At 35.2% G+C, this 15,153-nt stretch overlaps 1 protein-coding gene across 2 annotated transcripts in view; it reads left to right on the forward strand.

Moving 5' to 3' along the window:
• GRIA2 (glutamate ionotropic receptor AMPA type subunit 2) overlaps positions 1-15,153 on the forward strand; it is a 140,073-nt gene that overhangs the window by 88,632 nt on the left and 36,288 nt on the right. For both annotated transcript variants that reach the window (XM_054485668.1, XM_054485669.1), the window contains exons 5-6: positions 5,358-5,411; positions 9,158-9,319. In XM_054485668.1, the coding sequence (XP_054341643.1) occupies positions 5,358-5,411; positions 9,158-9,319 (216 nt within the window). The remainder of the gene's footprint in view (positions 1-5,357; positions 5,412-9,157; positions 9,320-15,153) is intronic.

Raw genomic sequence — 15,153 nt, forward strand, 5'->3', positions numbered from 1 at the left:
AAAATGTGTGTGTGTGTGTGTATGTGAGTATGAGTGTATATGTGTGTGTATACATATGCATATATGTACATGTATATGTGCACATATATATATTTATACAGTTGACACTACCAATATCCTACCATTGACCAGAAACCTTACAGATAACACACAGTCAGTTAACACATACTTTGTATGTTATATGTATTATATACCGTATTCTTATAATAAAGTAAGCTAGGGAAAAGAAAATGTTATTTAGAAAATCATAAGGAAAACATATTTACTATTCACTAAGTGGAAGTGGATCATCCTAAAAGCCTTCATCATCATCATCTTCACATTGAGTAGGCTGTAAAGGAGGAGGAAGAAGAAGGGTTGGTCTTGCTGTCTCAGAGGCGGCAGAGGTGGAAGAAAATCCATATATAAGTGCATTCACACAGTTCAAACCCATGTTGTTCAAGGGGCAATAGTATACACTGTGGCTGCTAGTGCCTTAGAATACTGTGGAAGTGCAAGGAAAATACACACTTGTGTATGCATTTCTTGGCTCTTCTAGCTTTGAGGAAAAAATTTGATTCCTTAATTTGTTCAACACAAAACATTCTGTAACATAAATGTTGATTAAATCCTAATTGATATATAATAATACAGGCCCTAAGACATACAAAATAGATCTTTCATGGAATATTGAATAACTGACTAGAACTAACTTGTTATGCAAAAGAACTAAAGGTGAATAATTTCAGTAGAAAATCTTGATTCTAGTCTGAAGAGATGAAGTTAAGATTGTTTTTAACCTGAAGGCCTCTTGTTCAAATGTGAACCTCAAAAATGCATTTGAATTTCATAGAAGTTCTCATTAAAACTGAATTTTAATAATATTCATTAGTCTTTGGTTTAAAAAATTTAAGGATTCCTGACTCATCATAATAAATGTTGGTGAAAGACTATATAAAAATATATTTTGTTGTGGGGTGGGGGGAGGGGGGAGGGATAGCATTGGGAGATATACCTAATGCTAGATGATGAGTTAATGGGTGCAGCACACCAGCATGGCACATGTATACATATGTAACTTACCTGCACATTGCTCACATGTAACATAAAACCTAAAGTATAATAATAATAATAATAAATAAATAAAATATATATATATTTTTTTCCAAAACGAGAAGAGAGAAACTACAAAAGAAAATGGGAATATATTGGAAGTGATGTTTTGAAGTAAATATGATTATGATTTACATAAATGTCCATATGGACATCTATTCAAAATGCAGAGTATTTTGCACATATATATTATAAGTCCCTTGAATGTATTAAATGAGCACATCCAATGGATGGCCTCAGCAAATATTTATTGAGGCCATCCTTTGTGCCTGAAATGAGGGATGCAAAGAAAGGTAAGAAAGAGTGATGTCTGCATCCCATGAACTAATTGCTTAGAGATAAAAATGTACACAGTGAAAGCTGAAACTGGATCACTTCCTTACACCTTATACAAAAATTAATTCAAGATGGATTAAAGACTTAAACGTTAGACCTAAAACCATAAAAACCCTAGAAGAAAACCTAGGCATTACCATTCAGGACATAGGCATGGGCAAGGACTTCATGTCTAAAACACCAAAAGCAATGGCAACAAAAGCCAAAATTGACAAATGGGATCTAATTAAACTAAAGAGCTTCTGCACAGCAAAAGAAACTACCATCAGAGTGAACAGGCAACCTACAAAATTGGAGAAAATTTTTGCAACCTACTCATCTGACAAAGGGCTAATATCCAGAATCTACAATGAACTCAAACAAATTTACAAGAAAAAAACAAACAACCCCATCAAAAAGTGGGCGAAGGACATGATCAGACACTTCTCAAAAGAAGACATTTATGCAGCCAAAAAACACATGAAAAAATGCTCACCATCACTGGCCATCAGAGAAATGCAAATCAAAACCACAATGAGATACCATCTCACACCAGTTAGAATGGCAATCATTAAAAAGTCAGGAAACAACAGGTGCTGGAGAGGACGTGGAGAAATAGGAACACTTTTACACTGTTGGTGGGACTGTAAACTAGTTCAACCCTTGTGGAAGTCGTGTGGTGATTCCTCAGGGATCTAGACCTAGAAATACCATTTGACCCAGCCATCCCATTACTGGATATATACCCAAAGGACTATAAATCATGCTGCTATAAAGACACATGCACACGTATGTTTATTGTGGCACTATTCACAATAGCAAAGACTTGGAACCAACCCAAATGTCCAACAATGATAGACTGGATTAAGCAAATGTGGCACATATATACCATGCAATACTATGCAGCCATAAAAAATGATGAGTTCATGTCCTTTGTAGGGACATGGATGAAATTGGAAATCATCATTCTCAGTAAACTTTCACAAGGACAAAAAACCAAACACCACATGTTCTCACTCATAGGTGGGAATTGAACAATGAGAACACATGGACACAGGAAGGGGAACATCACACTCTGGGGACTGTTGTGGGGTGGGGGAGGGGGGAGGGATAGCATTGGGAGATATATCTAATGCTAAATGATAAGTTAATGGGTGCAGCACACCAGCATGGCACATGTATACATATGTAACTAACCTGCACATTGTGCACATGTACCCTAAAACTTAAAGTATAATAATAATAATAATAATAAAAATGTACACAATGTACACAGACAGAACTACAGAATTACAAGTTAAAATGCAATGTAGTCTAGGACATGCAGGAGAAAGAACCTTTCTTAAAAGGGGAAGGATCATTTGTGAAGGGTTCACAAAAGACGTGGCATTTGGCTTTGCTTGGATTCATTTATTTATTTGTTCAGTAAATATTCCCTTAGTGTCTAATGTTTGCCAGGCAGGCACTGCAGTAGATCCAAGGAAGCAATGTTAAACAATAGGCCAGCCACCATCAGTGCAACTATTAATAATGTATTTACAGAAATTAATATATAATTATACTAACGGGATACACTATAAATGAAAAGAATGGTATGCTATGAGAGATCATTACAGAAAGAGTTAATTTAGATTGGGATATTGTTCAAGGAATAGTTTACCAGGCAAAAAATGAGGATAAGGTACATTCCAAAAAAAAAAAAAAAGAAATGATGTTTAATTATTTACTCACCCAGTGTTTTTTCAAGACAACAGAGATGAGATAGCACTCCTTATTGCAACAGTAGCTTGAAGTTAGCAAGAAATTAAATTTTATTAGACTATGGGTTTTTTTGTTTTTGCTTTTTTTTTTTTTGAGACAGATTCTTGCTCTGTCGCCAGGCTGGACTGCAGTGGCACAATCTCGGGTCACTGCAACCTCCAATTCCCTGGCTGAAGTGATTCTACTGCCTCAGCCTCCCGAGTAGCTGGGATTACAGGCACACACCACACCCAGCTAATTTTTGTGTTTTTTAGTACAGACGGGGTATCACCATGCTGGCCAGGATGGTTTCGAACTCCTGACCTCAAGATCTGCCCACCTTGGCCTCCGAAAGTGCTGGGGTTACAGGCGTGGACTATGGGTATTTTATTATCATTTGATAAAACCTTGACAGCACAGATTTCTAGTTATTATTAGGTGGCAAAAAGATTCAGCCATCAAAAACATTTATAAATTAATATAACTTTTCTATTGTCAGTGCAATAATAATTGTTATTATAACACAAAGACATGGTGGTTAGTATGGCCAATGCAAATTTTTATATAGATGCTGGGGTAGAGAATTTTCATATCCTTCCTTTCTCTCAAGTAAACTCAAGTAGGGACTACGGATATCACCTTTTATACTATGTTTTTAAAAAATTTCTCAGCAGGAAGACATGGATGATTCAGAGAGTAGAATGTACAGTAAGCAGAGCTAACAGATGTCAGCAGGAAATAGGAGGGACATAATCAATCTGATTCAGCTGATGCTAATTTATATGTTTTTCATTCAGAAGGACATCTTTTCTTCAGAATTCTCCCTTTAACACGGAGGGTTCAGTTTCTTGGAAAAGGCAATTTAGTCATGTTACATAAAACTGAGTCAGAAAACAATGTAAGTTTTAACTTCCTTTCAAACAGCTATGGCTTAATATCAAAGTGGCATATGGTAGAATCGTTCCTAGAATTTTGTTCTTGCTCTTTAACTAATATTATTGCTCTGGAGCACCTGACTTTGTATCTGATTAGAGAAAGTCAGGGTAGTTTTCTCCCAGGGGGTGTAAGAATGTTCAAGAGTTAATAAGGCAAAGGATATAGTGGTGGAGCTTTCCAAGCAGACAAGCAGAGGAAACAGAATGTGTGAAGCCCTAAGGTGATGGGAGGAAGCTTCTCTGTGAACAAAAAAACCTAAGAGGGCCAATGTGACTTGAGGGTACAGAATAGGAAAGTTGAGTCTCAGAAACGTGCAAGATCATTGGACTTTGGAAAGCAAAACTCACCAAAACCATTTAGTCAGAGAAATGATTTGGTTTGAATTTTTGTCTATAGCCTTAACATTTCATGCTTTCCACTGTTGTGATCATCTCCTTAAAAAACAGACATTACATTACATTTGAATGTCCATATACCAGGACTAAAGCATGGCCAGTTTGCCTGTTTCTACTCTGGTCGTAATTGATACAGATTAGTCAAAAGTCAAATTGATCAATAATGTCCAAAACCGTTGTCAGCATTACCACGATGACCACTTGTTCCATGCTGTGTTTATCTTGACATTCATTTTAGATTTGGGTTTGTGGAGAAAAATTAGCTTTTCTGATACTTTGCTCTCTAGAGCTGGCAATAATGTCCATTTGGACTAAATTATAAACATTTCACGGTCCTTAGGATGGGAATGTTACTTTATGTATCCATGTAAGAATTCTTTTATATGCTTTTTAATATTCTTTTGAAATGTATGTAGTACTATAAACTCTAGGTGTATTTATTTGAATATAGACATATGAATATAAAATCTCAGATGTTAAACAGTTTGAGATGTTTAATGTTTTATTAAAAAGACAAAAACATAGCCTTTGTAGGAATAGAATTCTGACTTGTCATGGATTAAACATACTTTGTTTTCATGCTTCTTAACATTCTGTGGTTTTATTTTTTACTATTGACAAAAATGAGGTAATAATTTTTGTTTAGTGACTTCCTGAAAGAGAATCATTTATTAAGCATTAATATGTATTATTACTTTTTATGAGAGAAATATTATCTAATTTTGATAATTATATTTTATCAAAAATGACTTATTTTGGCACATCAAAAAACCTAGCAGATAAAATACTACGTTTTTTCCTGAATCAGATCATAATACCATTAATTTTACACTTGCATTGTTTGTATTAATTAAATAATTACTTATTTGTGCTTATTAGGTTATTACCATCGGAAAACATGTTAAAGGGTACCACTACATCATTGCAAATCTGGTAGGTGAATTAATTGGTATATATTATTTTATTAGATATGCTTATTCATTAAAAATTTAATTTTGAATGGCCAGCATTTATCAGTGGTGTTTTAAAAAATACATTTTGATTGTAATTAGCCAGGCGTAGTGGTGGGCACCTGTAATCCCGGCTACTTGGGAGGCTGAGGCAGGAAAATTGCTTGAATCCAGAAGGCAGAGGTTGCAGTGAGCTGAGATCCCACCATTGTACTCCAGCCTAGTGACAAGAGACAAACCCCATCTCAAAAAATAATAATAATAAATATAGCTTGATTGTATTTGATAGATTAGATATATTGCTGCAATTACGTTTTAGAATTGCTTCCCACTTTGCATCTTCTAATCAATTTCTTATTATAATAAATGATATAAGAATTTATAGAACAATATTTGACAAGCTTCATAAATTGTCTTAGATGGTGTATTTTAAGAAAAGGGAAAATTTTCAAAAATATTTAAAGTTTAATTGTCCACATATTCCCTTGTTTCTGTTTTTCACTGTCTCTATTTTTTATAAACTCTGCCCTCTGCACATTCCTTTAATTTTTAGCATATATAATATCTGAAATAAGTGTAAATTTGTGAGAATATGTCTTAGTACGAAATTAAACCTGAAAATATCTAGAATATTGAGATATATTGCATTATTTATGACTTCCTACTTACTATGTAAGCAACAAAATGAAAATTAAATTTCTGTAGCCAATCATCTTTTCATTAAGATTCCTGTCAAAATAAGGACCACTTAAATCACGGCTTCTTGGGTTTGTGTTTTCTCTGGGCCGTGGTCACTCATATTGGCTCAGAATAAACCTTTTACAATTAAAAAATAAGGTAGTATACTGAAGCAACAGAGTAGTTAATTGTATTCCCTCTTTTAAGCATCATCAGAGTCAATTTAGAATTATCGCTAGATATTTCTTTTTTCAAAATAATTTAAGCCTTTACTGCTACAAAGGTTAATGTTATTTAAATAATTAAGATGCTGTGTGATTCAGGATCACCCTCCCCCTACATCCCTTTCTCACTGAAGAACAACAAAAAAAGGTGAGAGAAAGAGGGAGAGAGGCAGAGAGCTTATTTTAAATAGCATAATAGGACTTTGAAAAGCTTTTGACATATACAAATTTAATGATTCCTAGTGTATCACATTGTTACATCAGAAGACATTAGTTCTAGTGGTGACAGAAAGAGATAAAACAATACAACATTTACAGCCTTCCAACTGATAAATGTTGTCTTCACTAGAAGTTGAAGGAATTTAGAATATGAAATCTCAAAACTGCATGCTACTGGGTTGCTTAAGACAAAATTTCTGTTTGGCAATGAAATGGGTAACTACTATAAAAATTCTCCAGGACTTTCCTTTAGAGTGTATTAAGATGCTAAGGACTCCCTAAAGAGAAACAAGAGTTAAACTAGATGAAGCTCTGTATTCAGTCTCTCCAGAACCACATTATGTGCGGGAAACAGCCTGGACAGTCAGTCCCCTGTGTGAATCGTGCCATTTGATGAACAACACAGAGCCACATTGAAAGCTGTGATCTTTAAAAATGTACAGATGGAGAAGATTATATTTGAACATTGAGAAATAATGACAGAAGTTGGCTCATCAATTTGAGAACTGATATCTGATGCTATGAAAATGAAAATAAGTGTTTGAATGACCAAATTAAAAAGAAAAAGAAAAAGCAAGTTCATGCTGTTGTCATGCTTCTAGAGAGAAAAGCTATCTAATATTTTATCTGAATTCAAGTCTTGTTTTTCTTTTTCTCAATACTTGGTTTCTTTGCCATATGGAACTTCTAGTGAATCAATAAGTTCAAAAGGCTGTATAGTGTTGTAATTTCTGAGCATTTGCAGGACACTTCGAAATTTTACTGACATTCAAAATTAAACAATGTCACCCAAAGTTGAAGGGCTTTCATCTTCCAAACTCTTGAGACTTTCCTTTCCTTCCCCCTGTTCAGGTTGTAATGAGTTCTATAATAGGTGGTTATAGAAGATTTTTTAAAAATCTGCAGATAATATTATTGATTAATTTCCTCAGGAATTGCTGAATGCTTGATTGGGCTCCTAAAATACAGTCTGTAATTAAGTCCCTTACAACAGCGCTGAAAAGGGTAACTTGTAAATAAGGTGATGAAGAAGTGGTCATAAGGAAATCCAGTTCTCATTTCTCCAACCTTACTACCCTTATAGATTTAATTCTTTACAAAGCCATGGTTCCATAATGAATTCCAGCATTAAGAAGGGGGTCTCCTGGAAATTAAAAATTCAAGAAAAATTTGAAACAGAGTACCTGATATGTTTGAATATTTTATTTTTTAAAAAGCTTTACTCATAGGCATGAAATGTCTTCATGGAAGCACTGGAAAAAATAGGGATAGGCATATAGAAATCTCTAGCAGTGAAAAAATGGGACATGATTATAAACATGGGCTGAGATCATGTTTGAGAAAGGAAATGCAATCCTAGTACACTATTTGGCTTTGCTCTGAATAACATTTAGAGTTATAAATACGTAAACACTAAGTACTGACTAAAATGGGTGAGAAGATAAATGGTTTTGTCATGTAAGCAAATTACATACTCATGTCAGATACTCACTAAAACTCAATAAAATTTCTAAAATTGATAAATTAAGAAAGAGCAATAAAAATGTGTCATGCAGAAGTAAGAAGTAAATATGTGAAAAGCAAATATATTAAAATTGAATGTTTTGAAGCAACTTAACAGGAACATACCTAGGGTAAAACAGAATATATGACCCTTTTGTTATATACCTTTTTTCACTATTTGCATTATCTTGATAAACAGAAACAAAATTGTGAGCCAATAAAAAGTAATTACCTTCTCCTTCAGCTAAATAATATAATAATATGCATGTTTTAATATCAATAACAAAGAAAAGATTCTCCTAAATTTTTGGGTGTGGTAATTCAAAATTAATTTAGGATACTTTTAACTTTTGTGTGCAATAAGATAGAATAAATATTTGTGAAATGTGAAAACATTTATAATTGTGATATATGGAAATTAATTTCATCTTTGAGAGAGATATACTATCAAATTGATAAAATTCATGTCAGCACAATATTTGAAATCAGTGTAAATATCACATAATAGTTTTAGTAATGACTGAATTCATTGCAATAACACAAGAGAAATTTTTTTAAGATTTAATATATTCTATAAAATTAGCTTCCGGTTGAATGTGAAATTGTTTAATTGTTCTCAAATAATGACTGGACATTTAGTACCTCATTTTGAAGATGTTCCTGTCACCTGAGTGAAGAAGCAATTCAAACAGGAGTAACTTGCTCACAAGGTTGTAGTTCTTCGAGAACTACTTTAATGTTATTAAGTGTCTGTAACCACGTGGTGGTTCTCCGTTGTAGACCAAGTAAGTAAAACCTAGTCCTTATCAATGGAAGATTTCTCAATAAAGTGGAGAACATTTATGTAGGTACAACCATGAGTGTTTCATGAGATGATCCATCAGTAAACCTGTATTGATTAGGGAACCACTATGATGCTAATGTGGTGTTAGGTGCTGATGAAGAACACTGGCTGATAAATACATGGGACATTTTCTGCAGGCTTGTTATATCTCATATATTCTTTGAAATATCTAAAACCACAATGTATAGAGTTATTTGGTAAATGTTAAGTAGCATTTGGTTCTCAAATAAAAAGCGTGATATCAATGTGTTCTATGTTTAGGGATTTACTGATGGAGACCTATTAAAAATCCAGTTTGGAGGTGCAAATGTCTCTGGATTTCAGATAGTGGACTATGATGATTCATTGGTGTCTAAATTTATAGAAAGATGGTCAACACTGGAAGAAAAAGAATACCCTGGAGCACACACAACGACAATTAAGGTTTGCTTTGGTTTCTGTCTTTTCTTTTTCTTTCATATGTGAGGAGAGAGAAGAGCCTTGGCAAATAAGGAAGAAGGAGAAAATAATAAAGGAAGTAGAGAGCACATTTCAAAATATGGCAAATATATTGAATGCTAAATATATTTTTCACATTTTTATAGTTTAAGTAAAGCTATTAGAGCTTTACTGTATTACTCTTGTGTTTTCTGCTTCCTTACACCTATGATAATTTATAATAAATAAGTTCATTCATTTATTAATCCATTTGGCATTTTTATTGAGTGGATTCTGAGCCAGACACTTTTTTGTAAATAAAAAGGCAGGGATGATGTCCCTGCTCACAGTTGAATGGAAGAAAGACAAAAGCATTGACAGAAGAATGCCATGAAGGAACAGCAAACTCTTAGTGACATGGAGGGGCAGGGAATTTTTAAGCTGAGACCTGAAGAATAAGGGACAATTTTACCCTGACTGCTGTTTAGAATATTATGTTTGCAAATAAATTAAAGAACAATAGGTGTCAGTTTGTTCCTAATCTTCAAAAAGCCAACTTGCAGACAGTTCTTAGTTCAGCCAGTAAATGTATGGCCACAAAGAGAGAGAGAGAAAGAGAGAGAGAGAGAGTGTGTGTGTGTGTGTATGTGTGTGTGTGTGTATAAAATAACAGCTGATGAGTAGCCTGGTCTCTTGAACACTTTAAAAAGAAGATAAAAATCTCAATTTGCCTTAATAATTAAAACATAACTGTAATGCTTTATGCAATCAAACAAAAAATTCTTGAATGCTAAATATTATTTGTTCCTCAGGTATAACAGCTACACAGACTGATCTTTGTTCTCCATGGGTTTGGACACAATGAGGTCTTCACTTGTTTATTTGATGCATTTTATTGGGTATACAAACACATGCATGAATTTACTTCCAAATAGTCAATATTTCTGCTGTTGACAGGAAGGTATTTTTCCTTCAGTTGGTAACCTTATTGAGAGCAGAGTTAAGATTAAAAGCTGGCTAAGGGTAGTTTAAAGAGTGAGTGGGTTGAAAGTTAAGATGATGTTCACATTCTTTATGAAAATTAAGAGCAAAAGTTGAAAAATTGTATAGTAATTTTGTTTGTGAACTATAAAGCAATTGTATATGAACCAGGCAGGACAGTGTTATTTCAGTTGCTCTCACAGTTGTACTTGAGTATGCATCATAGAGATGTTGTTTGATGATAGGTACATGTCTATCTATGAGACTGGTCCTAGAAAAGGATTAGAAATTTTGAAGTTCTTTACTTTCGGATTTATAAATGGATCTTTTAATTCTTAAGTCAATTTTGTAAAAGCATTCCGTAAGATCTTAAAGAATAACACCAAGTAAGTTTTTTTTCAAAAGAGGTGACTTCCTGTTTGGTGACTTTAGTTGAGATTCAGTATTTGTGGCCGGGCGCGGTGGCTCACGCCTGTAATCCTAGCACTTTGGGAGGCCGAGGTGGGTGGATCACGTGGTCAGGAGATCGAGCCCATCCTGGCTAACACGGTGAAACCCCGTCTCTACCAAAAATACAAAAAATTAGCCGGGTGTGGTGGCGAGTGCCTGTAGTCCCAGCTACTCCGGAGGCTGAGGCAGGAGAATGGCGTGGACCCGGGAGGTAGAGCTTGCAGTGAGCCGAGATCGCGCCACTGCACTCCAGCCTGGGCGACAGAGTGAGACTCCGTCTCAAAAAAAAAAAAAACAAAAAACAAAAAGGCGTACTGTTTATATCGGGGAGGTACTTTTCACATAACAAGGCTTCTGAGCAGGTGGATGGACACCCAGAGCCTTAGTTGGTGTCAGCGTATGTATCCATCTGTGCCTAGAAGAGGTCTAACTGCCGATCCCATTCTGTGGAATTGCAGGCTTCCGTCCATTCAGAGATGGTGCCATGTAAGTTCTCTGATGGAGTGGATGTTATCCTCAAATGGAGCCAGCATGCTCCTTTCGAATATTCTGTTAGTCATTGTGTTGCCCCCGACTGCTGCCTGCTGGGAGAAGGATGAAAGCAAAATGAAATTATGTTTTTCTCCTAGAAGTCGTATCATGATTCAAGTTCATGTCAAGGTGTATTTGCAGTGTGAGAGATGTTTGGCAATGCATTCTGTTAAAAATTTTGCCAAAACCTAGTGCCAGATTTCACTGAGTTGAGAACCTGCATGTGACCTTTCTTGCTCCCTTCCTGCTGTAGCATTTCCCCTCCATAATGCCTCCGTTTTGGTGGCTTCTGCCCATTTTCAGAGAGATCATTATGCTGCTTCATTGTGAGGTGTTTCAAAGAACCTAGACTAATGTGTTTTAAAACTTAGGCTGTGAATCACTATTTGACCCTGGATCCAGGATTCTCGTCTGTACGATGCAGTAATGACCATTAATTCCCAGGTTGCTGTGAGGATTAAATCACACTTGCAAAGGGTTAGCACAGCTTTAGAAACATAGGTGCCTATAAGGGCTAATTTGTTTTCCCAGCCATTTCCTAAAATGAGAGAATTTCAGCCAATTTCAAAGGTGTATTCCAACTTTAACATTTTATAATCCCCGTAACTCCACCCAGAGGCATATTTTATCAGGTCCCTGAAGCTCGATAAAAATTACTGAAAATCTGTGGGGAGAATGTGTTTGGGGAGGAAGTTTATCCTAACAAAGAAATGTATTGCTTATGTACTAGAAAGTCAGAAACTAAATATAAAGAAATGAAAAATGTATGAATCCTGTCTTTGAGAATCCAGCCTAAAGAAGGAGATGAACATATCAACCAGCAAATATAATAGATTGATAAAATATGTTAGTTTCTTGGCCATGATTTTGACAATGTTTGGCAGGAAGGTCAAGGAAGGCTTTTGAGGGAGGGATGACTGTGCAAGGCTTTGCACAGGGTTGAGAAGGAAGAAAAGTGTGGGAAGTTGCTTGGGGAAGTGCAAAACGTACAGAGACTCGAAGTAAGGCAACAGCATGACAGATCCAGGGAACTGCACATTTGTTGCTACTGCAAAAATGTAAATATTTGGGACCAGTGAGGAGGGAGGTCATATTATGGAAGTTGCAAGAGGTAAGGTCCTTAAATTGTCAACAGATGTGGAAGGTAGTAACGACAAGAGCATGCTTTCATAATTATTTTTGCTTCCAGACAGAAGAGAGGAAGAAAAACTATATAGGAGATTATATAGCATCCTCTAAACATAAACAAGGAATATAGTCTCAATGTATTATTTGCTTACAGAAGGGGAGTGAAATACTTCGAACGAGATTGTTTACAAAGAGGTTATGGCCTTTGATGTTGTCTTTTGGGTGATCGACTGAATTGGATACATTGCCTGATAAATTCATATCACATTTTACTACTCAACAATAAAAACTAGTGCTATTGGCATAAAAATCTATAAAAATACAGTTCAATACACCAAATTCTTTCCATAGTTAGGGTTTAGGAATTATAGAAATTATATCAAATCATGGGAGTAATAAATAAATGATTGTTCAACGTTTTCATCTTCCCCTAAAGTTAAATCAGCTTCCAAAGTTTTCAAATTAAAATAAATTTTATTCAGTAAATAAAAATAAAATCTTAAATAAGGTTTAATATTTAACATATTTTAATAACCACCAAATATAAATTGCAATGTTTAAATTTCTTCATTCTTACATACTATACAAAAAATAACAAGTCATGGCACTGAGATTTTAGGTCTGATTCCCTTTTACTAATTTGCTATTCGGGGCAACATTCATTCATTCATTTATTAATTCATTTATTTACTCAACACATATTTATTGTCTACTCCACAGCAGGCACTGTTCTAGGTGTCAGAGAAAAGACAAAGTTCTGGCCCTTAAGGAGATTACAGTCTTCAGACTAGAAACCAACAATTAAATTGTAGCATTGATGGAGGTTGTCTTATTGCCATCTTAAACCTATATATTCAAAACTAAACTTTTGATTTTCCTCTACTACTTCCTCCTCAGCCTCTGGAAACTATTCCTTCAGCGGTCTTTCTTATCCCAGTTGATGGCAACTACATCTTTCAGTTGTTGCTTAGACCAAAACCTTGGTCCTTTACTTTTCGCTTTCTCTTATAATATACATCCTGTGTATCAGAAAACCCCATTAGCACTGCCTCGCTTCCTACCACTTTCTCTGCAGCCAACCTAAATCCAGCTACCATCATAGGGTTATTACAACAGTTTCTAAAATTGATTTCCCTCCATTCACCCCTGCCCCTGTTATCTTCCATCTTTGTGGTCCTTTTAAAGTATAAATAGATTATATTGTGGTTCTGTTCCAAATGCTCCAATGTCTCTCCATTTCCCTTGGAGTAAAAGAGCCAAAGTCATCCTGTCGTCTTAAGAGTCCCTGTCACCCAGTCCCATGGAGCCACATCTCTGTACACTGGCTCCCTCTGTTTCAGCCACATTGGCCTCCTTGTTGTTCCTCAACCAACCCAAGCAACTTCCTACTTTAGGGCCTTTGAGCTGGCTGTTTCTTCTTCTTCACTGTTGTCCCCTTAAATATTTGCATGGCTAAGTCTCCTGCACTCCTTAGATCTCTTTCAAATCCTGTCTTCTCATGTAAGGCAATAGTAGGCTATGTATTTAAAACTGCAATCTTGCCACCATCAGGGTTTGTGCATCACCCTTCCCTGATCCAGCTTTCCCAATTCTTACCTTTTAGTTTACTGTTCTTATCATTTATGTATTCATTTCACTGTTAATTATCTCCTCCTACTTGAAAGTAAGTGCCATTTAAAAAAAAATTCATCGATATATCCCAGGCTCCTAGAATAAATCCTCATACATAGTAACCATCTAATAGAGACTTCCTGAATCAACAAATAAAGAAAAGAAAAGGTACTGTGGTATCACCTATAAGAAGCTCCTAATCCTAATTCTGGAGGTAAGAAAAGGCTTCTCAAAGGGAGCAATATGGAATTGGAGACCTGAAGAAGTAGGAGTTAGGAGAAAGCATAAGGAACAATGATTCCAGATAAAGAAACTAGGATATATAACATCTCCAGTGCAAGGAAAATATAAATATTTCCATAAGGCTAGAGGTTGAACAGAAATGATTTGAAGAAATGCTGAGAAATCATACTTTAGAATTGTGTAAGGTCCAGAAGTTTTATGCCTTGTTGACATATTAAGGATTTTCTTGTCTAATTTGAAGAGCAACAGGGAACTACAAGAGGAGAGTGCTGATCATGGCTTTGATACAGGAAGATCACTATGGCTGCCCTGATGACAAGAGATTGCAGGGAGCACTGGTGGAGGCAGGGAAGCTTTTGGAAGATATCACAGTCAGACAAGAGACAATGGTTGTCTTAATTGTGGTTGTGGCATGGGGATGGAGGGAAATAGATGGATTTGTTACCTCTGCCATTTCTCTTAATTTCCTCATAAATGAAATAATAATTGTAAAATCATAATCATTCATTGGTAATATACTGATATAAATTCAGTCAAGAGATATTTGTGGATTACAAATAAGCCTTTCAAAGGAAATCTGTCTCATTTGTATCTCATTAGCCTTAAATCTCACACAGTGGTTTGCAAAGAGTAAGCACACAACAGATATTTGTAGGGATGAAGAGGAATGATTTGGAAAATATTGAATAATTAAAGGAAAAAATATAACATTATTATCATGATGAAATATGATTTAGGTTCTGCCATAGATTTCCACATGTGTTCTCTTGTTGAGCCCTGGCAGAAAAGCAATGAGTTACTTTATTTGATAAAATGTAAAGTTAATGTAGTTATCTGACCTGACCCATCATAGCACCAGGATTTACATGGGAACATTAAAACAGTCATTTTATCTT

The sequence above is a fragment of the Pongo pygmaeus genome, chromosome 3, assembly GCF_028885625.2.
Source record: "Pongo pygmaeus isolate AG05252 chromosome 3, NHGRI_mPonPyg2-v2.0_pri, whole genome shotgun sequence".
NCBI classification, from domain to species: Eukaryota; Metazoa; Chordata; class Mammalia; order Primates; family Hominidae; genus Pongo; species Pongo pygmaeus.